The sequence below is a fragment of the Podarcis filfolensis genome (assembly GCF_964270895.1).
Source record: "Podarcis filfolensis genome assembly, chromosome: 6".
In the NCBI taxonomy this organism is placed as follows: Eukaryota; Metazoa; Chordata; class Lepidosauria; order Squamata; family Lacertidae; genus Podarcis; species Podarcis filfolensis.
In genome coordinates, this window is record NC_139609.1 from 26,711,470 (window position 1) to 26,738,673 (window position 27,204).

The 27,204-nt window shown below is 43.6% G+C and overlaps 1 protein-coding gene and 1 long non-coding RNA gene across 2 annotated transcripts in view; both read left to right on the forward strand.

The window, feature by feature from the left end:
• LOC310765611 overlaps positions 1-27,204 on the forward strand; it is a 377,156-nt gene that overhangs the window by 286,019 nt on the left and 63,933 nt on the right. The window lies entirely within an intron of this gene.
• Positions 16,964-27,204, forward strand: part of SNX7 (sorting nexin 7) — a 52,760-nt gene continuing 42,519 nt past the window's right edge. The window contains exon 1 of the mRNA XM_083620711.1: positions 16,964-17,191. Within this exon, the coding sequence (XP_083476837.1) occupies positions 17,009-17,191 (183 nt within the window). The 5' untranslated portion in view covers positions 16,964-17,008. The remainder of the gene's footprint in view (positions 17,192-27,204) is intronic.

The window sequence follows — 27,204 nt, forward strand, 5'->3', positions numbered from 1 at the left end:
CTCATCTTGCTTTACTGGCCGAGGGAGCCAGCGTACAGCTTCCGGGTCATGTGGCCAGCATGACTAAGCCACTTCTGGCGAACCAGAGCAGCGCACGGAAATGCCATTTACCTTCCTGCCGGAGCGGTACCTATTTATCTACTTGCACTTTGATGTGCTTTCGAACTGCTAGGTTGGCAGGAGCAGGGACCAAGCAACGGGAGCTCACCCCATCGTGGGGATTCGAACCGCCGACCTTCTGATCAGCAAGTCCTAGGCTCTGTGGTTTAACCCACAGCGCCACCCACATCCCCATATCCAACATATTTTTCACTATTGCTATGATAAACTGAACACTGACGAGGTGGGTGACTGGCGGAAAGAGCCACAATGTGGAGAGAAGGGGGAAGGCATCTCTGAGCAGCCATTTATAGGCTATAATCTCCTGTAGGACTAGTACTGCTGTTTGGATTCAACAGCCTATACAGCGGTACCTCAGGTTAAGAACTTAATTCGTTCCGGAGGTCTGTTCTTAACCTGAAACTGTTCTTAACCTGAAGCACCACTTTAGCTAATGGATCCTCCCGCTGTCGCCGTGCCGCTGCTATGCAATTTCTGTTCTTATCCTGAAGCAAAGTTCTTAACCCGAAGCACTATTTCTGGGTTAGCGGAGTCTGTAACCTGAAGCATCTGTAACCTGAAGCATCTGTACAGGTACCACTGTACAATACATGATGGCCCTGAATGATCCAGAGTTACATTACAAAAAAATATCGTGCACAGGTTCCATGTACAAAAAAGCTGCAAAAAAATGCGTAAATGGACAAGTAGCCAAGGAACACTCAGAGAGTGGTTCCGTACGAGTCACCTAAATATTTTGTTTCAACATTCTGGAAAGAATTGCCTGGCTGAGATGTACCACATTTGCTGGGAGGGGAAAGTGCATTCAGAAAACAGCTGATGCCTTTAAAGCGAGAAGCTGGGTTAGTGGGTTAAAAGTGACAGAAATGAGAACTGGCAGGTAAAATGTCCACCAATATTTTCTAGTTAGTCTAAATTGCCAGAAACAAGCGAATGTGAAATTGTTGAGGAAAGTGTTTTGCTTTTGCCACAGTAAGGAATACGGGCTTTAATGTAAAATTCCTCAACGTTCAGTGCTAGCTGTTAGGCTGCCGTTGCTGTTGTTGTTTTTTCACTTCCCCAGGTGCTTTCTGCAATTGTAGCAGAAATCATTCCAGTAAACACTTGTCCAGATTATTGCAAATAGAGAGGTATTTCCTCCTATTAGAACGCAAAATTTAACTGAAGCAACTGGTGTCTGGTTTGATAAAATGCATTGTAGGCCTTAAAAAAGTTACGATTCAAAGTTTATTCTTTTTCACAAAATGGGTACACATTCATATTCTCTTTCTTGTGTCTTCTCTCTCTCTCTCTCTCTCTCTCTCTCTCTCTCACACACACACACACACACATTGAATTGGGGAACACATGTCTAACAGCAGATTACAGAGCTAGTTATCCAGTGCAACTCTTTAAGACAAAGGAGTTCATCATCTAGCTAAATTTAAGTGTTTCCTTGGCCTCCAAAGGGATTTGAGGGAACATTTCCCTGTCTTCAAAGTAGCCTTGGGGAGGCTGATCAAATGCCCACACCCTTAAAAAGAGGCAGCTATTACCTCTGCTAGAGAAAGAGGGGGAAAATCAAGGCACAATTCAGATACCATAGTATCTAAATTTTTATCCAGCTGGACTAAAAGAAGCCTTGGGAGCATTTTTGAACTGAAAAATGGTATGGCTTTTCCAAGTTCCATTGATCAGATCTTTATCAGAACTTCCCCTCCCCTCTCCTGCCTTGAAGGAAAAATATGTCAGGATGATCCAATAATTGCTTTGCATTCATTTAAATGCTTCTATGTTGTCATTCAGGGACGCAGGTGGCCACAGAGCCTAGGACTTGCCGATCAGAAGGTCGGCGGTTCGAATCCCTGCGACGGGGTGAGCTCCCGTTGCTCGGTCCCTGCTCCTGCCAACCTAGCAGTTCAAAAGCACGTCAAAGTGCAAGTAGATAAATAGGTACCGCTCCGGCGGGAAGGTAAATGGCGTTTCCGTGCGCTGCTCTGGTTTGCCAGAAGCGGCTTAGTCACGCCGGCACCCTCGGTCAATAAAGCAAGATGAGCGCCACAACCCCAGAGTCGGTCACGACTGGACCTAATGGTCAGGGGTCCCTTTACCTTTACCTTATGTTGTCATTCATCACCCTGATGTTTTGAGAGAAGGAAGTATATAAGAACCTTTAAAAAGAAAGAAAGTACCTCCCTCATCATAAACACATCTCCCTCATTTTTATCTGTCCTAAGTCCAACTGATGTCAGGAGGGAGAGCACATAGCTAATATCCACACCGAAATCAGTGGAGGTTAAAAGCACTAAACTTAGAACACAGCGCCCAGCAAGTCTATTTGCTATTGAAAAATGCAGCCAGTACAATTTTATGATTTCCACATGCCGCGGAATTCAGGTGGGGTTTTTTTGTTTTTGGCATGGTAATTTTATTGCTGGGGTGTAGAGTTGCATGCGTGTGATCCAGACAAAGTTATTTTGCGTTCTTTATTTCTGCTGCATTTTTAAATACTTTGCAGAATTCACTACATGGAGAGTCAATGAATTACACAGAACACTGCAATTTTGCCCACGATCACTGGAAATCTAGCCCTTGAGTGAACGCAAATCCCTTATTTCTCAAATGCTAATGAATAGAAATCAGTAAATATAATCAAGGTAAATATATCATTTTGGGGGCCTCCTTGTGGAACAACCAAGGCTATAAATCAAAATTTTCATTCATTTGAATTGTGTATGGGTGGGGATGCTGATGGTAGGGACTTTTTGAAATTCTGGAACTGTACTAAAGATGGTTCTCTAACAGATCAGTTAATTTGCCCCTGTTGTGAGATGACTGTTATCATTATTAAAAATCCTTTAATGTTCATCCTAATCAGTTTAATCAGCCAACAGAATCTCCAGCAGGAGCATTTGTTGATCAGACCTTAATAGTTTCATTCCTCTGTTAATGATATTGAAACACGGCACAGATGTTGGCTTTGAGCATGAGATGAACATGAGCTATATAGCCTGATTTGTATGTTTCCCTCTTTGTGCTGTGTTGTGGATGCACATCTTATCTTGTCTTATCTGGATCAAAGGGGAGATGGATGCTAGATTCCGATCAGGTGTGCTCTTCTCCCTGTTGCCCAGTCCAATATGGCACCACTACTTATATTGTTATGAGTTTGTGGGTGACAGACCACTATACATTCCTTGATCCAGTGTTAGAATTTAATCATGGTCTGGAGTGTTAAACTGGGTGCCAGACAATTCAAATCCATGACCCCAGAAAGTGTTAAAAGCTAAATAGGCCAGGCTATCGTCCTGTGTTCTGGAGTTGGCCTGGCTTGATGGGTCATTCAAAAAACAAAGGAAAGGTGATAGGGGCTCTGTTAGAAAGACAAAAGTGAGAGTTTAATGGGGCAGGCCATCAGCCTGGGCAGGCCAGGTCTTCCTGTTATATACCTGCTGGGATTGACAAGGCATATGACACTCACCTGAATCTCATAGCTCTCCTGACAGGTTATTTGGTCTGCAGCCACAGTGTGGAAATAAAGGAGGAGATTGCCCACCAGATAGCAGGTACTCTATTATTCAAATTAGGCCCCAGTGTTTTTCTTACCATCCCCTTCTCAATGAATTATTCAATTTCAATCTAGCGTGTAAATTCTCAAAACTTTCTTATTTGTTAATTCGAGCAGCTACTGCTCTCACTTTATTACAAACAGTATTTCTACCTGTAACACACTTGAGCAAACCTGTTCCTCTTCCTATCACAGATATTTTGTTTCCATTTGCAACTGTAGCTGCCTCTGATTAGTTATCATTTAACTCTTGGGGAAAATAATTAACATCACACGTCATGTGCATGGAAGTTGCCGAACCAATTAACCAACTAGAAGGATTACTGTTAATAGCACCAGTTTTCCTATAACGATATTGCTGGATAGTTCTGATGAACTGCAAAAGCATTTTTAGTTTGCTTTCTGTTGCCACCCTGGAACTTTTCTTTATTAGTGCCACTTTGTTTTGTACGATTCCTTGCAAATGAAGGGAAACAACTTTTCTGCTTGTGTATGTTGATAATAGAATTTTGGTTACTGAGAACAAACAAGATTGTACAAAAACAAGATTGGGCGCAGGCCTGGCCAGGACATAGGCATCCTGACTGTGACAAAGGTGACATGTGTGCTTGCTTGAATAACAGCTGTTTGGAACTTCAAGGTCCCTGCTCTCCCTTCTTATGGTCTTTCTACTGGACCTGGAGACTCCAATAGAGAGCATTCCATGTCAAGAAGGAGGGCAAGTGGGCACCCTATCAAATGACAGGGCAGGAGCTACACGGAGCAGGGCCTTTTCACTGGTGGTGCTCATTGTATGCCTTGCTCTTCCCAGACCTGTTCTCTTTTTGCCTGTATTTTGGAGCTTTATAATTTAGGAAGACTTTGGAAGAACTGGTTGACAAGTCTTATCAGTCACTGATGTATGAGCGGATTTTATTTGCTGCTATTCTGGGCTTCTGGTGTTTACAGGTTTTTGTTTTTTTTTTAAATAGATTTTTATTAATTTTCCATACATTCAATTCATTTATCCAAATTTTACCAAATTTTAACAGAGTTCATATTTTGGACTTCCTTCAACTTCCCTGACAATCATCCATTTTTACCCTTTAATGCGCGTTTCTTTAATTGCATTGCCATTTATCTTCCCTCCTTTTTCTATTTACTTTCAGCAATACCTCTTTAAAAGTTTTTACAGTGCTTCTTGAAACCCCACTAGCGTTGTTTGCACCTCACATACATTTTTCAGATAATCAACAAATTTTCCCCAATCTTCGATGAACTTTTGGTTTCGAACATATCTTATTTTCCCAGTCAATTTGTCCAGTTCCGCATAGTCAGTCAATTTCATTCTCCATTCTTGGGTCGTCGGTATTTCCTCTTGTTTCCATTTCTGGGCCAAAAGGATTCTTGCTGCCGTAACTGCATACTGGAAGAGTTTAAAGTCTTTTTTTCTTATATCTTTTCCTGTAATCCCTAAAAGAAAGGCTTCTGGTTTCTTAGTAAAGGTGCATTTTAACATCTTTTTCAATTCATTGTAAATTGTTTCCCAGAAGCTTTTAACTTTCTTACATTCCCACCACATATGGTAGAATGTTCCCTCTTTTTCTTTACATTTCCAACATTTATTACATGTTTTGTACATTTTTGCCAATTTTACCGGGGTAATATACCATCTGTAAAACATTTTCATCACATTCTCCTTCAACCCCATGCATGCAGTAAACTTTAAGCTTTCCTTCCATAGTTTTTCCCATTCTTCGAATTGGATATTATATCCAAAGTCTTTGGCCCACTGTATCATTACTGATTTAACCTCTTCATCTTTCGTATTCCATTCTAACAAAATCTTATACATTTTAGACAGAATTTTATACTCATTGGCTATAATCTCAGTCTGGAACTTTGAGTCTTTTTCTGCATATCCACTTTCTTTTATATCTTTTTTAAACATTTCATTTACCTGAAAGTGATGCAATCAATCATGTACATAATCTTTAACCTCTTCGTATGGTTTTAGTTTCCATTTTCCTCCTTCTTTAGTTAATAATTCTCCATATGTAGCCCATTTCCCTCGCATATTAATTTTCTTAACACTCATTACCTCTAACGGAGATAACCAGTGAGGGACTCTTGGTTCTAGGAGGTTTTTGTACCTGTCCCATACTTCTATTAAAGAACTCCTGAAGATGTGGTTCCCAAATCCTTTATGGACTTTCTTCTTGTCCGCCCATAAATATGCGTGCCACCCAAATCTGTTATCAAAACCTTCTAAATCTAGTAACTCCGTGTTTTCTAATTTAATCCACTCTTTTAACCAGCAAAGACATGCTGCTTCATAATATAGTTTCATATCTGGCAGGGCGAAGCCTCCCCTATCCTTAGCATCTGTTAATAATTTATATTTTATTCTTGGCTTCTTGCCCTGCCAGATATACCTTGAAATCACTCTTTGCCAATCTTTAAAAATCCCTACCCCCTTGATAACAGGGATAGTCTGAAATAAAAATAACATCTTTGGGAGCACGTTCATCTTTATCGTGGATATTCTGCCCCAAAAGGACAGTTTCATTCTACCCCACACCTCCAGGTCCTTCTTAATTCCCTTCCATATCTGAGCATAGTTATTCTGGAACAGGTCAATATTTCTGGGAGTCAACCAAATTCCTAAATATTTTACTTTCTTTACCACCTCTATCTCTGTCTGTTGTTGCAATGTTTCTATCTTTTTGTTCTCCATATTTTTCACCATTATTTTAGTTTTTTTCTTATTCATTCTAAAACCGGCCACTTTCCCGAATTGTTCAATCTCCTCCAATACTTTTTTGACACTCTCCCCTGGTTCCTCCATCGTTATAACCAGATCATCGGCAAAGGCTTTTACTTTATATTCATTCCGACCTACTGATATCCCTTTAATTAATTTATTTTGTCTAATCGAATTTAGCAAAACCTCCAGGACCATTATAAATAACAATGGTGAGAGCGGACAGCCCTGCCTTGTTCCTTTAGATATTTTTATATCTTCTGTGACCACATTATTGACTATCAATTTGGCTTTCTGTTCTGTATATATTGCCTTGATTCCATTAAAGAAGTCGTTCCCCACTTCCATGTGTTCTAAATTCTTCAACATAAAGTCCCAAACAATGTTATCAAAAGCTTTTTCCGCGTCCACAAACATCAGTATTGCTTGTTTCTCATTGCTGGCAGTCAAATATTCCAAAATATTAATTATATTCCTTACATTATCTTTCATTTGTCTGCCTGGCAAAAAACCTGCTTGGTCTTTGTGGATAATATTTTTCAAAATCTTTTTCAGTCTCTTCGCCAAAATTCCTGCAAATATTTTATAATCTGTGTTCAATAAAGAAATAGGCCTATAGTTTTTAACTTGAGTCAAATCCGAGTCTTGTTTCGGAATCAAAGTGATGTATGCTTCCTTCCATGTTTCTGGGATTTCTCTTGCTTTTAAAATGTTATTCATAACTTCTTTCAATGGAGATAGCAAGACATTCCTCATTTCTTTGTAATATCCTGAAGTAAATCCATCCGGTCCCGGGGCTTTACCTCTCTTCAAATCTTTAATCACTTCCTTAATCTCATCCATTTCTATTGGGGAATTCAGCTGGTCTCTTTGTTCTGTCGGGATCTTCTGCACCTTTTTATCTTTTAAAAATTTTTCTATTTTCTTCAAGTTATTTCTCTCTTTGCTTTTATAAAGTTGTCTATAAAAATCCAAGAATCCTTTTCTGATTTCTTTCGGATTGAGAATCTCTTCGCCATTTACAATAATCTTGTTAATCGTGTTCTGTTCTTTTCTCTTTTTAATCTGCCATGCGAGTAATTTCCCTGATTTGTTAGCGAACTCAAAGTTTTTCTGTCGTAATCTCTTTATATTCCATTCCACTTCTTGGTTTATCATCATTGCAAATTGGGTTTGTAAAGTCTTTATTTCTTGTTTAATTTTCGCGTTGTTTGGTTTTTTAATTAGTTTTTGCTCATTGTCCATAATCTGCTTTAGAATTTCCTTTTTCCCTTTTTCTCTATGTTTGTTCTTCAGTGAGTTCTGTTGTATAAAAAATCCTCTCATCACTGCTTTACTCGCGTCCCAAACGATATTCATTTTTGTACCTTTGTCGATGTTGTCTGTAAAATATTCCAGTAGCTTCTTTTGTGCCTTTTCTATAATCTTCTGGTCATCCAACAAATAGTCATTGAGTCTCCATCTGAAAGATCTTTCTTCAAAACCTTTTATTTCTACTTTTATTGCATTGTGGTCTGAAATTACTTTAGGTTGTATTTCTACCTGCTGGATTCTTGGAGTCAGTTCATTTGAGACCCATATTTGATCAATTCTTGACATGGACTGATTCGGCTCTGAATAATAAGTAAATTGCTTCTCCAATGGGTGTCTGAGTCTCCAAATATCAACCAAGTTACAATTCTTAGTCATCGAGAAGAAAGTCTTTGGTAATTTCCCTTCTCTATTTAATCCTTCTCTTCGTCTGTCCATTTCCAATGACACCACCCCATTCATGTCTCCCATTATTATGATTTTCTGATCTATATGCTCAAATAGTTTTTCTTCCAAAGCTTTGTAAAAATCAGCCTTATTTCCGTTAGGTGCATAGATCCCGACAATTATTAGATTTTCGCCCTGCCATTTGATCTGAACTGCTATGATTCTTCCTTCTTCGTCTTTGAAAATTTGTTTAGCGTCAATTTTGTTTTTAATATATAACACAACTCCCCTTTTTTTCTCCTTATCCGAAGATACAAATTCATTCCCTAATCTTTTGTTAATCAAAATTTTCCTGTGCCTCTTTGCCACATGTGTTTCTTGTAGACAGATAATATCCAGATTTTTCTTTCTTAAAAATTGTTCAATTTTATTCCGTTTTTTTTTATCATTCATCCCATTTATATTCCAGCTCCATATTTTTAAAGCCATGTTGGGGTCGAATTAAATAAAATTAATTTAAATTGGTTATAACCTGTCTTCTTTTTCTCCTTCTTCTTCTTCTTCTTCTTCCTCTTCTTCTAATCTCTTTCCTTGATCTTCTTCCTCTTCTGCCGATTCTGACTCATCTTTGGGTCCTGCTCCTCCTCCTGCCCCTTTTTCTTCTTCTTCTTCCACTTGTAATTCCTTATATCTTCTCGTAAATTTCCCTATTTCTTCTGGGCTTGTCAATCTGCGCTTCTTAGTTTTGTAGAAAAAAGAAATTCCTTCTGGAAATTCCCATCTGAAATCGATCTTGTTTCTCTTCAGAATCTGTACTAGTGGCTTGTAGGGATCTCTTCGTTTCAACAACCTTATTGGTATGTCTTTAAAGATGATTATATAACTTCCATCAATGTATAATCTCTTCTCTCTGTTTTTTTGTAATACCAGATTTCTCATCTCTCGATCTTTGAACGTGATTAGACAATCTCCTGGGAATTTCTTTGCCTTTGTTGTTCTTACCCTCATCCTAAATGCACTTTGTACTGTTTTTCCCATTTCCTCTGCTGGCATCTCCAACCATTGCGCAATTTCTGTTATCAATCTTTCTTTAATATTTTCATTCTGTGTTTCTGGTACTGATCTCAGCCTCAAATTAACTTCCCGCTGTCTCAATTCATTCATCGCAATTGCATCCTTAATTTCTTCCTGGGATTTATTTATTTCCGTCATCTCTACTTTCATCTTTTCCTCCTCCCGTTTCACATCCCTCATCTCTGCTTTTGTCTTTTTCAACCCCTCTTCTACTGATTGCGTTCTTTTAGACACCTCTTTTATTTGTCCTTTCAATTCATTAACTGTCTCATCAATTTTTTTGTCCATTTTTCCCACTTTGTTATCTACCTGTTCCATTTTATTATCTACTTGTTCCAACTTTGATTCCAAATTCTTTTGGCTTTGTTTGATATCTGCAAACATTTTCAGTATTTCTGATCTAAAATCCGATTCCTGCTTAGATGCTCTCCTATCTGGTGGTACCCCCGCTTCCGCCCCTTTCTTTTGTGACATTTCCCCAAACCTTTAACTAATTACACTTCAAAAGATTAACAAATTTGTATACTCAGGGAAATAATACAAATATCGATTCTAAATCATTTGGCAGTGTGAGTAATTTTAAAAAACCAATAGGAAACCAAAACAGATAACAAAGCAGGTATTTAGTCTCTCAATAGTTTGAGGGGGTTAGAGCTCCCACTGTTACCAACGTCGATAGCAGTCGTCTTCTTGCCCCCAACTGGGCTAATCCTTAATTGAGATCTTCCTTTTGTCCTTGTATTTGTATTCCCAAATTTAGATCCAATAAAACTCAGTTAAGTTTTTAATCCACAGGAGACATCCCAGCCGGAATGAGTTCAAAAAGGGTTGCAATCCAACGGAGGAGAAAAAATAACAAATAAAAATCCGCAAATAGAAATGACTGGATGATGGGCTTAGTCCCAAATCAAATTATATTTCCTTTAAACGTCCCAGAAATAATAATACCTCAATGGTGGATAGCCGCTATTGCAGTCCATAAAAAAACCAAGAGAAAAAAGAGTCTGCGCAGATGAAAACAAAGAACAGGAAGGAGCCAAGGTCACTTTCGAAAAATTTTCCACTGTCCTGCGAAGGAGCTCAGAAAAACAAGTTGTAATAAGTCGATCCAACCACTAGGGACTTTACTTCCGCATTTAAAAAACAAAGGGTAGAGGAAAAAAAATAAGGAGTTGATAGATCCAAATATCCGAATTCCGCCTATACTTTAGTGTCCAAATTTGTATCCAATTCGAAAAAGGATAGAAAATTAGTAAATCAAGGAACAGGGGGGGGGGGATGCCCGGTCGTTGCAACTTCTATCTTTAAAAGTGAAAGTGGTGCAGCAAGAAGCTTCGCGCTTTAATTGCCCTCCGTACCATCAAAGATCTTTAAACACTCCCTCCTTCTGTTCCCCTATTAATCCAATTACTTCTTTCTGTTCTTCCAAATTCCAAATAGTTACTTTTTACGTCTTTATTTTGTTCTAAAAGTTACCGGGGAAACGGAAACAATAGCCACTGGTGGCAACTTACTTTCGTTTTCCAGCACCGCAAAGATTGCTGCGTCAAAAGTGATTCCAGATGACAGCTGAACTCGGAGAGAAAATCTTATAGATCCGGAGCCTTCCTCAATTTCCCCTCTTGTAGTTACAGCATTAAATAGAGTCCAGATTTCTTAGTCTTGAGAGCGGAGCGCTGTTCTTCCCAAGCTCGGGGCTTCGCTATTCGGATGTAGCAATGGCTTCCCGATAGCCCGCTGTCCCGTTCCGCCGTACTCTTCACCCTTTTAGGGGTTACCTGACGGCCGGACGGGCAGTTTTTAGGGCACTGCCGAGAACCTGACGCCCTGGACACCCTCCAGAGGCTTCCCGGGGAGCTACTGCGCCCTGTAGCCCCCCTTTTCCATCCGAAATAGCTGGGATCTCTCGGAGCGAGAAATCCCTCGCTTGTAGCAAGATCGCGCGCCACCGGAAGTCCCATCTGGTGTTTACAGGTTTTACACCAGCACAATAGAGTTGGCCAGGATGCCAGAAGGGATACAATTTACAAGCTTTCTCCATTATCTGCACAGCAGAGGGTGTTCAGTCAACAGTGCAAAGGCTGAGCTGAAGCATTCCCTCCTAGTTATCTGCTTTCAGCAATAGGGGTCGTTGTTTGGGAGTACTCAATTGGTTAGCTGTCAGATTCTAGAGTTCCCTATTGGTGGCTCTTAGGTAATTCACAAAATACATAGTCCATTCATAAAACACAGTGTTCATTCATAAAGCAGTAACATAAATCTCCATTGCTACATATTGGGTGTATATTTCAGTGGTTGAATGTACAGGTTTGTGGCCATGCTTTAGTGTAGTACTTATGTGACTGTGAATAAAAAGTGGCTGGGCTCATTGTCTCGGGGTTTGGGGGGGAGGTGACAAAACTGATTTCCAATAAGTGTCCTCCTTTATTTCCATACCAAGTCCTTGAGTCTGTACTCTGAATAGTGACACCAGGAACCTAGAAGGTGCAGGGCGTGTCAGTCCAACCCCTCCACAGTGTCATCAGGGCTGACCTTAAGGCAATTGGAGCAATTTGGCCAAATTGGGCACCGCGTGCCGCTCCTAGCCCCCCCGCCCCGTACCAGGGCAATGTAGATGGATTTTATTTATATCTATAAGATTTTGTAGACTTTGACTGTGAAGTGGGGCCCTACAAAAAAAAAATCAAGTTGTGCCCCACTGGCTAGCCCTGAGTCTCATAGTTGCTGGGCCTGAGTTGCCCTGCCCTTGCATGAAGTCTTGGGTTTGCAATTTTGGGAGAGGGGAGACTGCCTGCTGGGGAGCGGATGGGCTGGTGAGGCCCCCTAGATTTAGAGGCCCTAGGCTTCAGCCTACTTAGCCTATACATTATTCTGGCACTGCCCAAGGGTCATCTAGTCCAACCCTCTGCAATGCAGGAATCTCAACTAAAGCATCCATGACAGATGGCCATCCAACCTCTGCTGAAAACCTCCAAGAAAGGAGAGTCCACAACCGCTGGAGGGAGTCTGTTCCACTGTTTAACAGCTCTTACAGTCAAAAGGTTTTTTCTGATGCTTAGTCGGAAACTCTTTTCTTGTAACTTGAAGACATTGGATAGAGTCCTACCCTCCAGAGCAGGAGAAAACAAGTTTGCTCTCTCTTCCATGTGACAGCCCACAAAATATTTGAAGACAGCTATTATATCTCCTCTCGGTCACCTCTTTTCCAGGGTAAACATACCCAGCTCCTTCAACTGTTCCTCATATGGCTTGGTTTCCAGACACTTGATCATCTCAGTTGACCTCGTCTGATGTTTGCTTTCAGCTTGAATCCAAGGCTGTAGCTATGGGAGAAACAAGATCCTTTGGGGGTGTTAATGCTGTGAACCCCTCCATTGTAGGCTCAGGTTGTATATCTGTGTAAATAAACCATATATCCTAAAGCCACAACAGTCTCTGCTGTGCCTCATTTCAAAAAAGAAACATGAATCCTGGGTAAGTGCCTGGAACCCCTCACCACTTAGAGATTAGGGTGGCATGCAACAATATTTTGTGGTGCTATCGTACTTGGAGGCAAGTACGATCTTGCCTCTATATTTGTGTATATTTCTGCTAACCTCTCTGGGAAACGTTTTGTTTGAAAAGTGGCCTATAATTTAATATAATAAAATAGAAAATAGAATTGAATAGTATCCCAGCACATCATAAACTGTGATTATGCCAGAGTTAACAAACATTGTAACACTGATGTATTCGGCAGCTATTCAAGTTCCAGTCTTTTAAGATGAGTGCATAGCATTCCAGAATGAAAAGCCAATGTTCACGTAAGCCATCCTTCTGACGGCGGGATTAGAGGTTTAAATCCTACAGTCGGATGCTTTGTTTATTCAGAGATGCTTCAGATAGCGCAAATCGTGGCCTGAGCTATGCAGAGAAGATTAAAAAATGTCACTACTGGCACTCCAAAAATGCAAAGCTGGGTATTTCAGTTCACAGCCAATCACTTGGAAACATGAACACACAAGCCTTTGATGTGTGGGCCATAGGTGTCTGATGCAAAAGGCTAGACTTCTGTCAGGAAGGCTAATTTCCCAATGTGATATCTTGAATGAACTGTGTGAAAACAATAAAGAAATTACGCAACAGTGAGTCTGTAGCAATGGCATAACTGCACAGAGACCCTCCAAAGGAACAACAACGACAATTTTATTATTTATACCCCGCCCATCTGGCTGGGTTTCCCCAGCCGCTTACAGCTTATATAAAAACACAGCATATATAAAAACCTTCCACTAGTCTCAGTGGTGGTTCCCCATTTGCAGATTGCCCTCCCTGGTGAGATGTATCTGCCTCTGTCATTACTGAAATGCAGGAGAAATGTATCGACATTTCTGGTTGCCCAGACATTTGATGGCTGAGACACTCTTCCTGGAAACCATGAGATACCGTATTTTTCACTCTGTAAGACACATTTTTCCCCTCCTAAAAAGTAAGGGGAAATGTGTGTGCGTCTTATGGAGCAAATGCAGGCTCCATGGCTTCAGCGAAAGCAACGCACCGACCCTTCTTGCTCTCCTGGCTTCAGGGATAGCCGCTGGAAGCCTCTGGATGCTTCGCATTGCTTTTGCTGAAGACAGGAGAGCAAGAGGGATCGATCATTTTTTTTCCTTGTTCTTCTCCTCTAAAACTAGGTACATCTTATGGTCGGGTGCGTCTTATAGAGCGAAAAATACGGTAACTGTTTTTACCTGCTTTTAGAATTTTAAAAAAAGAAATGTTTGCTTATTGATGTGTTTGCCACCTTCTGCTCCTTCAGGAGGAAGAGTGGGCTATAAATTGAATTAATACTTCTATGGGGTGGTATATGCGAAAAAGTGAAAAGTAAAAGAGGTATCTGCAAAAGAAACCTGGCAGAATAAACTGATAGAATACATAGAATTTGTAACTATGACCGCGAAACTAAGAAAAAAGGATGAGTCACAGATAAGAGTGGAACTGTTCTGGAGAATATCGTAGAGGATACAATATTCAATTTAATTTACAAGTATGAGTTAACATTTGGCAGCAGTTAACATAAAATAAAGGAAGATTTGAGAGGAAAACGGGTGGAATATTGGGATATGCAGCCGACTAAGGTTTGCTTAGAAAGCCATGGAGAAATGGACTGGGAAGTCCTAGGAAAAGAGATAAATGATGAATATGGTATATTGTGTGTATAAAAATTGTACAAAATGCATAAAAAATGAATTAATACTATTATCAATAATTATGCAATAACCATGTAATAGCATTCGGTTTTGACCTGGTTTACTTATGGGGAAGCTTTGCAGGAAACCAGTCAAACTTGTGAGTGGTGCAGTGGATGAGCCTCACCCTGGGAAAACCACCTCAAACTGCAATTGCTCCCAATATGCTACCGGCCCCAATTCAATGTTTTGTTGCTAACTTGTAAAGTCACAAGTACCGGAAGGAGCGACTCTTTGATGATCTGCCAGCCTGTGTCTTGCCACCCCAGACTCCTTGAAATAGTAGTCATACTAGTAGTAACAGGACCCCTGGATGGTTACATCCAGCCAAAGGCGACAATGGGGTTGTAGTGCTCATCTTGCTTTCAGGCTGAGGGAGCCGGTGTTTGTCCACAGACAGCTTTCTGGATCATGTGGCCGGCATAACTAAACTGCCTCTGGTGCAATGGGACACCATGACGGAAACCAGAGAGCACCTATTCGCTGGTACCTATTTATCTACTTGCACAGACATGGTTTCAAACGCGGGGATTCGAACTGCCAGCCTTCTGATCGGCAAGCCCAAGAGGCTCAGTCATTTAGATTACAGAGCCATCCGCGTCCCTACAACAGTTGACTTTGTCAACTAATAATAATAATAATAATAATAATAATAATAATAATAATAATAGACACTGCTGGGGAGGCTCCCCTTACAATCCCATCGCCAAGCATGGGGTGTGGGGTGACGGCACAGGGAAGAGTTGCTTCCTTTATGGAACTCCCTTCTAGACTCAGGACTCTTAAGTGCAAGTGCCTGACAACCATCTGATTGCTGAATGTTTGGGAAGTGCTTCTGACCTCAGATGATTGATGGGTGAATGATCCCGCCCACTTTATTATTAGTATTATTATTATGTATTAAATTTGTATACTGCCCTAAACCCACAGGTCTCAGGGTGGTTCACAAGATAAAATCACAAGATAAAAACACAAAATACAAAATAATACAAAAATACAATAATACAAAAATACAAAATAAAAATAAAAACAAGAACAACCTAACCACCCCCCTACCTGTCCAAGATGGCCCATTAGGGTTGGGCAGAGTTCAATCCTACCAGAGCCCCAAATGGTCCCCACCCCTGGCCTAAAGATACATTGTGAAGACACATCTTTCAAATCGGGTTTGCGGGGCAGAGTAAAACTGTTTTTAATTCTGTTATCCCTGTAAAACTGTGTTTGTGTGTAGTGATTATGTATTGGTCCTGAAAAGCAACATTGCATGTATACACACACACACACATATTATTGTTGTTGTTGTTTAGTCATTTAGTCGTGACTGACTCTTCGTGACCCCATGGACCAGAGCACGTCAGGCACTCCTGTCTTCTACTGCCTCCTGCAGTTTGGTCAAACTCATGCTGGTAGCTTCCAGAACACTGTCCAACCATCTCGTCCTCTGTCATCCCCTTCTCCTTATGCCCTCAATCTTTCCCAGCATCAGGGTCTTTTCCAGGGAGTCTTCTCTTTTCATGAGGTGGCCAAAGTATTGGAGCCTCAGCTTCAGGATCTGTCCTTCCAGTGAGCACTCAGGGCTGATTTCCTTCAGAATGGAGAGGTTTGATCTTCTTGCAGTCCATGGGACACTCAAGAGTCTCCTCCAACACCGTAATTCAAAAGCATCAATATACAGTGGTACCTCGGGTTAAGTACTTAATTCGTTCTGGAGGTCCGTTCTTAACCTGAAACTGTTCTTAACCTGAAGCACCACTTTAGCTAATGGGGCCTCCTCCTGCTGCCGTTCCGCCAGAGCACGATTTCTGTTCTCATCCTGAAGCAAAGTTCTTAACCTGAAGCGCTATTTCTGGGTTAGCGGAGTCTGTAACCAGAAGTGTATGTAATCTGAGGTACCACTGTACCTATATCTATATCTATCTTTTTCATTATTTGGGGCTTCATTAATTAAAAGCTAAAATGAATAAAAGTTGCAGGTCGCTGCAGTTTTTATCCTACAAGGCATCAAACTGGTGTTTCCTAGGACATGCAGAGGAGGGAGGGGACTCAAAAGTTTGACAGCGCCACATAACTCAAAACGCCTTTGCTGTTCAGCTCCAGAGTCCCTCTGCCAGTCCAAGACCTTGGCATGCCCTCCTTCCCAATCATCTCTCGTGTGCTTTAACTGCCGCGTGACAGCCTGGCTTCACCTGTTGAACTACTGGCTGCTGCTCTGCCCCCCCCCCTCTCTCTCTCACACACACACACACAGAGAGACAGAGAGTGAGAGTCAGAGAGGTGCGTGCGCGAAACCCTGAAACCCAGCCAGGCGCAATCCGGGTATAGCTGCCCCCGCCCATTTCCTCTCCCACCCTCCTTAAGGTGTAAGGCTGGGGCTGATCTCGTCTCGCGTTCCGCGTGGATCCCTTCCACGGGGACCCCTCGGGCTCCTTCCCGGCCGCCCCGCGTCCTCCTCCAGTCCTGCGCAGTGGCAGGAAAGGGCTGGAGAAGCGCTCCGGCGACCAATTGCGGCGCTGAGAGGAGGGGCGCCCGCCGGGGATCGTGCCCGCCTCCCGGGCGGGGCGCGCACACCAGCCGGAGAGGGACGGACGGAGGGAGGGAGGGATGGAGGCTGATCGCTGCGCGCCCGGCTCGCCGCCGCCGATCGCCTCCTCCTGCCTTCCCCCTGGCGGCGGGCAGGCTGCCGCCCCTACCGAGCCGCCGACGTGGCCCCCGGACCTGGATCGCCCCGTGCCCGCGGAGCTGCTGGAGTTCGACGACGACGAGGACCTGGAAGTGTTCAGCAAGGTAGAGGAAAGGGGGATCCCTCTTTCCCCGGCGTTCCCGGGGAGCCTGCCAGCCCCCTTGGCTTCCCTGGGGGTGGGGTGGAGGCAAGCAGAGCCGTCCCCCGATGGGACGCCCCCGCTCTCCTCCCCACCTCCGAGCGCAAGGCGCTCCACCCAGATCGCGCCGCCCTTTGCCCTGAAGTTGGCCGGCTGGGAAGAAAAAGTTCTCTTTCTCTTTATTTTTCCCGCATCCACCCGTCCAACCCGACCAACATGCTTGTGATGAGGGGACCGGGACAAGAAGGGCAGGCGACCCGCCCCGTCCGGGCCCCTCTCTGCCTCGCGCCCTCCTTGTCGGTGAAAGGCTGTGGGACTCCGAGAAGTTTTGCCAAGCGCTCCTCCGGTCCGCCCGCATCAGCAGGGAAGGTTAGCATCCCCGCCCTTGGCAGGAAGGCGAGAAAGGGGCGGGGAGACAGCGCCGCCCACGGAACCACGAGGCTCTTCCTCTCACGGTCGTGGGTTCGAGTCCTACGTCGGGAGAAAGATTCCTGCCTCGCAGGGGGTCCCTTCCAACTCTACGATTCTAGGTTGGGTGTGCAGGTTCCCTCTTGGTGCAGGGCATCGCTGAGTCTGCTGTTGGCATAAAGAGTGACCTATGCCTTTGATTTTCCCAACCCACAGGGATGAGGAACTGGTGTCTCCAGGATCCCTGATTGGCCATGCTAGGTGTGGCTGAGGGTCATTAGAGATTAGAAACATCAGGAGATTTCCCACCCCACCCCATTCCTGATGTGGGGGGTTCTTTTTAATGCCGCAGAACTCTGAAAGTGAATTTGGACCCAAGCAAACTTCAGGCATCCTTTTCGGAACAAAAATTCATGTTGCCCTGATAACCCTTCTTAAGACTGCGCAGCCATCACAGCCCATGGAAGTGGCGAGATGTCAAGCTTCCCTTTTCTGGCCTGTTGGTGAAGATTGGTGTTCATGATGGTTATCAGGGCAGTTGCATGCAACCCCGCTTCTGACACTTGTTTGCGCTTGCAAAAGTTTCAGGGCGGATATAGGCCACATGCACATCATACCTTTAAAGCGCTATGGTACTACTTTCAACAGTCCCCCAAAGAATTCTGGGAAGTGTAGTTTGTTAAGGGTGCTGAGAGTTCTTAAAGGTAAAGGGACCCCTGACCATTAGGTCCAGTCGTGACCGACTCTGGGGTTGCGGCGCTCATCTCGCTTTACTGGCCGAGGGAGCCAGCGTACAGCTTCTGGGTCATGTGGCCAGCATGACTAAGCCGCTTCTGGCGAACCAGAGCAGCTCACAGAAACGCCGTTTACCTTCCCTCCGGAGCGGTACCTATTTATCTACTTGCATTTTGACGTGCTTTCGAACTGCTAGGTTGGCAGGAGCAGGGACTGAGCAACGGGAGCTCACCCCGTCGCAGGGATTCGAACCGCCGACCTTCTGATCGGCGAGTCCTAGGCTCTGTGGTTTAACCCACAGCGCCACCTGTGTCCCGTGAAAGTTCTTAGAAGGCTCCTATTCTCCCCCGCGCCCAACTGCAGAGCTACAATTTAGCTGTCAGTTTTTCTTGCCACAGAACTCTGGGAATTGCAGCTCTGGGAGGGTATTAGGGGTGTTGTAACAACCCTCTTCTCCCTTTACAAACTACACTTCCCAGAATTCCTTGCAGGAAGCCATGATTGCTTAAAGTGCTTTAGCGCTTTAAATGTATGATGCGAGTGTGGTTATAGTTTCATTTCCAATCAGTGCACATCCCCTAACTTTTTATACCACAAATATTCTGGTTTTATTTTTTATTTTCCCCTTGCTTTTGCTGTGCTATAGTGCAGGAATGCCCCACCAGATGGCAATGATGTGATAACACTGAGAAAGCATTCAGAACAACTAATAAAATGAAATGATGTGTGGATGACCCAGTATAAATCCCCCACCAATGTGCGCTATTGTTGTGTCAGTTACATGTTGCAAAAGATACCTGCAAACAACATAGGTCAGGAGGGGTTTTGCAGGATACTTTATACTTGCCATGAGACTAGTGTGGAAAGCAGACTTCTTGTGATGACTAATTTTCTCTTTGCTTTAATAATTGGTGCTAATCACATGGATCAGGAGCATCATGTTGTTTCTCCATATCTGGTAGACATGAGAGGAGGGTGTGGAGACTCTGCAGTGTCCCTAATTTAGGCCATGAGTTCTTTCAAATAATCATACTTTGTAAGTAATAATAATAATCTCACCCATCTGACAGGGTTGACCCATCCACTCTGTGCGGCTTCCAGAACATATAAAAACATAATAAAACATCAAACATTAAAAAGCTTCCTTATACAGGGCTGCCTTCAGATGTTTCCTAAACATTATATAATTACTCATCTCCTTAATATTTGATGCGGGGGCATTCCACAGGGTGGGCGCCACCACTGAGAAGGCCCCTTCTCAGGTTCCCTGTAACTTGGCTTATCGCAGTGTGGGAGCTGCCAGAAGGCCCTCGGAGCTGGACCTCAATGTCCGGGCTGAATGATGGGGGTGGAGACGCTCCTTCAGGTATACAAGGCCGTTTAGAACTTCTGATAACTCATGGTCTTTCCCAGCAGTTGAGTGTGGAAGAAATGGGATTATTCCTTTTTTTTCTGGTGCAAGTTATTCTCATGAAAGGGATGAGTGACTTACCCAAGACCAGGCACAGGCAAACTCAGTCCTCCAGATGTTTTGGGACTACAACTCCCATCATCCCTGACCACTGGCCCTGTTAGCTAGGGGTCATGGGAGTTGTAGTCCCTAAACATCTGGAGGGCCGAGTTTGCCTATGCCTGCCCAAGACCATTGAGTGATCTTTATGAGCTTATTCCAGGATTAGAACCCACCTCTTCCCAATCCTCATCCCACCATTCTCCATGGTGTTGTAGCAGGGATCCACAAATCTTGCCTTTTGGTTCACTAATCAGCCGTAATTTGTGGCCACCACTGACTGCTTCTCTCTCCCAAGTCTGGTTTGCAGCCAGAAATATGGGATACAGGAAGGATGCTCCATCGTGCTCTGGGCTTTGAAGCAAGCAGAAGCTATTACAAATCTCTTGTGCTACTCCCACCTGTTGTTTAGTCGTTTAGTCGTGTCCGCCTCTTCGTGACCCCATGGACCAGAGCACGCCAGGCACTCCTGTCTTCCACTGCTTCCCGCAGTTTGGTCAGACATATGCTGGTAGCTTTGAGAACACTGTCCAACCATCTCGTCCTCTGTCATCCCCTTCTCCTTGTGCCCTCCATCTTTCCCAACATCAAGGTCTTTTCCAGGGAGTCTTCTCTTCTCATGAGGTGGCCAAAGTATTGGAGCCTCAGCTTCAGGATCTGTCCTTCCAGTGAGCACTCAGGGCTGATTTCCTTAAGAATGGAGAGGTTTGATCTTCTTGCAGTCCATGGGACTCTCAAGAGTCTCCTCCAGCACCAGAATTCAAAAGCATCAATTCTTCGGTGATCAGCCTTCTTTATGGTCCAGCTCTCACTTCCCCTTCATGGATCACTGCCTTGCTGTAGTGAAGGGGCTTGAATAACTCAGAGAAGCTTTGAGCTATGCCGCGCAGGGCCACCCAAGGTGGACAGGTCATAGTGGAGAGTTTTGACCAATCGTGATCCACCTGGAGCAGGAACCGGCAAGCCACTCCAGTATCCCTGCCAAGAAAACTCCATGGACAAAGACATCAGGCATATAGAAGCTTCCACCTACTTGATGGCTAAGCACAACTTCACGAAGCACCTGCATTCCCTCCTTCTTGCAGTTTAGGAGAGGGTTTATTTCATTCACTGCCATTTGGAAGAGGGGATAGTCTTGGAGTGGCTTCTGTCTGCTCCATTGACCATAGTGATGAAATAGACTCCCTGCTCCACAATAGGACTTGAGTGATGGGGGTCTCTTAAGTTTCATGGAAAGGGAGCTGTTGCATGTGGATCTGAAGAAGACTAAGCGAGGAACAGGCAACTCCCATCTCATGCAGGGGTTATGTTCTGAGGCACCACACATGCAGTGAAACTGCGTATATTTGAAACGCCATTGGCAGATCCTGCAAACACCCTCTGGAAACCCTTGGAAAAACCCTTAAAAACCAGCAGCACTTACCAGCTGGGCACGAATGGTGGCAATCGCTCCCTCCAAACCTCTTTGCTCAAACTCCAACTCTCCACAGGCCTCAACAATTGGTGAAGGGCTCCTGGGATTGCGCTTGCAAAGGCTGGGGGGATTGCTAGGCGCTGTTTTTGTGCCTTTCTTGCCCTTTCTGGGCTATTTTGCCATTTTAAAAGTCGCTTCCGGGTTCAGTGCAATGAGGCGGTCGCACGTCAATTAGACGTGCATAAATTGGTCGTTGCCTGTATTTCTGGGCCAAATGCCATGATTAACAGGAGGGTGTATAAATGCCCTGCTAGCAAATGCAGAAGGACAAATGCAGATAGCATATAACCTCCCCACAAACAAATCAGGAGGAATGCACATTGAAGATTGGATACACTCTAACCTCCATGTTAGGTAGCTCTGAGGGAGATTCCCTGACTGAAATTCTGGAGAGTGGCTGCCAATCCAAGTACAGTGGTACCTCGGGTTAAGTACTTAATTCGTTCCGGAGGTCCGTTCTTAGCCTGAAACTGTTCTTAACCTGAAGCACCACCTTAGCTAATGGGGCCTCCTGCTGCTGCCGCGCTGCCAGAGCACGATTTCTGTTCTCATCCTGAAGCGAAGTTCTTAACCCGAGGTACTATTTCTGGGTTAGCAGAGTCTGTAACCTGAAGCATATGTAACCTGAAGCGTATGTAACCCGAGGTACCACTGTAGACAATACTGAACTTGATGGACTAGTGGCCTGACTGTGTTCCTTCCTAAGGGTTATAGCCTGATGCTTTGTATTATTGTTGTTATTGATACTTCTTTAGTCAGTAAGTGAAATTGTATACCAGCCTTCATCTGCGGAAGTCCGTTCCAAAACCAAAGCATTCCAAAACCAAGGTGCACTTTCCCATAGAAAGTAATGCAAAATGGATTAATCTGTTCCAGACTTTTAAAAACAACCCCTAAAGCAGCAATTTAACATGAATTTTACTCTTTAATGAGACCATCGATCCATAAAATCAAAGCAATAAACAATGTACTGCAGTCACACAATCAATCAATCAATCAATCAGTAGCTGAACAGGGTTCCACACCGTCACTAAAACAAAACAAAAGAGCCACAAATACAAAAACGCATAATAAATAGCAAAAACAGACAGACCCCAGCGTAACACTCAAAATGAAAGCACATTCGGCTTCTGAAAAAAGTTTGCAAACCAGAACACTTACTTCCAGGTTTTCAGTGTTTGGGTTCCAAGTTGTTTGAATACCAAGGTGTTTGAGAACCAAGGTACCACTGTACTGCCCTTCATCCGCAGATCTCAAGATAAAATTACAAAAAAGAACCTCAGAATACATAGTAAAAGTAAGAACAATAACAAACCAATAATCCCCCCTCCTACAACACATTTAAAGGGGCTTCATACATTCTAAAGTGCTAACCACCACTGTTATATATTCTCAGGCAAAGAATTTAGTTTTTAAGGTCAGAGTTTGGTTCGAAAGGCTCATGGCGAGCACCAAATGCGGAACTGCAAATTCTTGCTGAAACGCGTGATGGTAAATTAATCATGGCATATTTCATTGAGAAGAAATTAGTGACTAACAGTCGTTTTGTGTTTCTGAAGTTTGTTAAATGGCAGCGTGTGCATTTGAATCTCTTTCTCTGATCCAAACATCAGGAGCCCTGCCACTAGGTAGGAATGCCTGCGGCACTAGCCTGGGTCAAGTCAGGTCAGTCTGTAACTATTTTATTGTTATTATTTATATGTTAAACTATTTCTACCCTTTCTTTCCATTAAAAGAAGAAATCGAGCTGGCTTACAAATAGATTTAGGTACAGCTTCATAATATACAATAAAAAAAATATAAAGCCCCGAAACAAGTTTAAGATAAAACAGCAGACAGGTATAAATCAAGTAAAGAAAACTGGAAATGTAGAATATTTCACAAATTGGCAGAAAAAAAATGCCTGATAGAAGAGAAAGCTGTACTTTGGTCTTCAGAAGGTCTTCAGAAGCAAGTGAGACAGGTCTTCCTAGGGAGAGAATTCCCAAGCCACTGAGAAGGCCATCTCCTATAGCCAAACTAAATGAAATTCAGATATTGAAGAGATGCAAAGGAGAACTTCCTTGGAAGCTCTTAGACTGTGTACATATTTCTGTTTTATTCTGACTCAGTGCACTCCCACCTCTGGTATTTGAAGCCATAATACTAGCCACAATCCACATCTATAGTTCATAGTTCAGGCTTCCTCAGCCTCGGCCCTCCAGGTATTTTTGGCCCGCAACTCCCATGATCCCTAGCTAGCAGGACCAGTGGTCAGGGATGATGGAAATTGCAGTCTCAAAACATCTGGAGGGCCAAGTTTGAGGAAGCCTGTCGTAGTTCCTTGATAAACACTGCTGTCTGGTGCATTTCCCCTTAGGCCAGTTTCCATCTGATTTGAAGGTATAGGGCACATTACTTTGAGGTGTATACATTTGAGGCAGACTTTGCGCATGCACGTATGACAGCTTCGTGCATATGAGTCGAGGTGAGTTGCAGAGGTGAAGAAGCCTAGCAGCCAATGTGTATTCAGTGAAGACATCCCTGCTATGCACAGCAATGTGCAAGTGTGACTTGAGATGGAGAACGATGGGGACGATCTCGCTGTGTGTTCAGCTGATAATGTGCTCCTAGTTTTAGTGAGCAGGCAGGCTACAGATTGTTAGGATCTGCACACTGCCATGCTCAAATAGGCCAAAGAGAAGTCATGGAGGGGTTTTCCTGGCAGCCCCTCATGCATTAAAAGAGCATAGAATCATAGAGTTGTAGAATTGGAAGGGACTACAAGCATCATCTAGTGCAGGCTATTATTATTGTTGTTGTTATTTTATTTGTACCTCACCCATTGGACTGGGTTGCCCCAGGCATTCTGGGTGGCTTCCAACAAATTTAGGTAAAGGTAAAGGAACCCCTGACCATTAGGTCCAGTCATGGCCGACTCTGGGGTTGTGGCACTCATCTCGCTTTATTGGCCAAGGGAGCCAGTGTACAGTTTCCGGGTCATGTGGCCAGCATGACTAAGCCGCTTCTGGCGAACCAGAGCAGTGCATGGAAACACCGTTTACCTTCCCGCTGGAGCGGTACCTATTTATCTACTTGCACTTTGACGTGCTTTCGAACTGCTAGGTTGGCAGGAGCAGGGACCGAGCAACGGGAGCTCACCCCATTGCGGGGATTCAAACCGCCAACCTTCTGATCAGCAAGTCCCTTTTTCCAACAAATTTAAGGCATAATAAAACATTAAAAACTGCCTTCAGATGTCTTCTTAAAGCTGCATAGTTATTTATCTCTTTGACATCTATGGGGAGGGCACATCTGCCGAGAAGGCCCTCTGCCTGGTTCCCTGTAACTTCATTCTCTCAATGAGGGAACCTCCAGAAGATCCTTGGAGCTGGACCTCAGTGTCCAGGCTCAAGGATGGGAGTGGAGACGCTTCAAGTATACAGGGCCGAGGCCATTTAGGGCTTTAAAGGGGAACCTAGATGAGGCCAGAGTGTTCCTTTGTGTGGAAGAGCTGTGTGTGCATAATTCAAGGATAGAGTCCCTTTCAGTGTGCTCCAAACCTGTGGATGGCAGGCATGTGTGTAGCGACCAGACGCATTGGTATGTGTGGTGGGATTAGTTCACATTACCCACAACCCCTTTGCACTGTCGTGTGTGTGTTTGTGTAGGGTCATGTTAACCCTAGTTGTCCAAGTAATTGTCTATGCTTCAGGGCAGGAGAATGGGAAATATTGAGAAAAGAGTGGAAGCTTGTAAAGGCAAGCCTGTTAGTTGGGAAAGGAGCAAAAACAAAACCCTAAAGAGCCATGTGGCAGAAGAAATTTGAAACCATGAGCAGGATATTTATGACCGATGGCTGTCCTGAAGCAGGAAGTTTGTAGAAGACTTCGAACCGTTCGCATGGCCAGAATTAAAGCCATTTGGGGCTTGAGAGAATTTGGCAATCAAAAGGTGGCACCTTGGAACACAAAAGAATTACGTTACTTCCATGATCAGTCTGTGAGGTAAAACTGTTCCAGGCTACTGTAGTTCACCAGTTACTGGTTCAAAACCAGCTGTTTGAAATGGCAAACATTCAACCCCTGCTGCCTTTCTACAAATTAAGCAGAAGAGCATTCACAGAGCAGCTGTAGGAGACGACACACATTTTTCATTCTTGAAAACCCGTGTTCACAGATCTGTTTATGACAGAAATTTATGGAGTGAAAAATCCAAATGTCAGCATCTTAGATTTGACTGCTAGATTTGCTCCTGAATAGACGCCTAAGAGGCATTAATGAATCATTTATGAATTGTACACTTCTCCTAATGTTTAAAAATACATCCGGCTAATGCTGAAATAATATTTCTGCTTCTGCTCTGTGTACAGAATCCTCTTTGGGTGGCGATGGGGTAAACACTGGAAGGCAACAATTTAATACTTGAATATGCTGATTCCAAATTCCTTCAGAACAGGAGCAGATTCTGTCAAGTGAATTTGGGGGAAGTGGATGGGCTGAAATAGGTAGGTGTGTGTGTGTGTGTGTGTGTGTGTGTGTGAGAGAGAGAGAGAGAGAGGGGGGGGGAGAGAAAGACCTTCATTTCTTCTCCTTAGCCATCCCTGTGCCCACTACTGCAAATCACACCCTTCCCCACACTTTGTACAAATTTGTGTGTTGCACACAAGAAGTCCCAGATTGTGAGAGCCTCCATGGAAATTAATAGGAACCTTCCCCATCTTGGCATTCTCCAGATGCATTAGACTATAGCCAGCATTCAAAATTTGGCAGGCTCCAGGTGCATTTTGCCCTGGCTATCAGCCACTTGCGACCAAGTGAAGATTTCCAGGTGCTAATAATAATAATAATAATAATAATAATAATAATAATAATAATAATTTATTATTTGTACCCCGCCCATCTGGCTGGGTTTCCCCAGCCACTCTGGGCGGCTTCCATAGAAAACCAAAAATACACTAAAATATCACAGATTAAAAACTTCCCTGAACAGGGCTGCCTTAAGATGTCTTCTGAATGTCAGGTAGTTATTTATCACTTTGACATCCGATGGGAGGGCGTTCCACAGGGCGGGCGCCACTACCGAGAAGGCTCTCTGCCTGGTTCCCTGTAGCTTTGCTTCTCGCAATGAGGGAACCGCCAGAAGGCCCTCGGCGCTGGACCTCAGCATCCGGGCAGAATGATGGGGGTGGAGACGCTCCTTCAGGTATACTGGGCCGAGGCCGTTTAGGGCTTTAAAGGTCAGCACCAACACTTTGAATTGTGCTCGGAAACGTACTGGGAGCCAATGTAGGTCTTTCAAGACCGGTGTTATGTGGTCTCGGCGGCCGCCCCCAGTCACCAGTCTAGCTGCCGCATTCTGGATTAGTTGTAGTTTCTAGTTGTAGGTGCTAGTAGGGTGTCTGACATCTCCACCATCTGAGGTGCATGCCTGGGGATCCTTGGAGCTTTTTTTTTTTTTAAAAAAAAATTATTTATTTATTTTTAATACCGACTGCAACCACAAAAAACACACACAACAAATACCACAACAACACTAATAATACAATTTAACAATTCAGATTTGAGTACAGTGGTACCTCAGGTTGCATACGCTTCAGGTTATATACGCTTCAGGTTACAGACTCTGCTAACCCAGAAATGGTGCTTCAGGTTAAGAACTTTGATTCAGGATGAGAACAGAAATCATGCTCCGGCAGCAGGAGGCTCCATTAGCTAAAGTGGTGCTTCAGGTTAAGAACAGTTTCAGGTTAAGAACAGACCTCCGAAACGAATTAAGTACTTAACCTGAGATACCACTGTACTGATATACCTATAACTACACCCTTTTAACAATATTTCCCCCTCTCTCCTCCCCCTACTTCCCACCATTT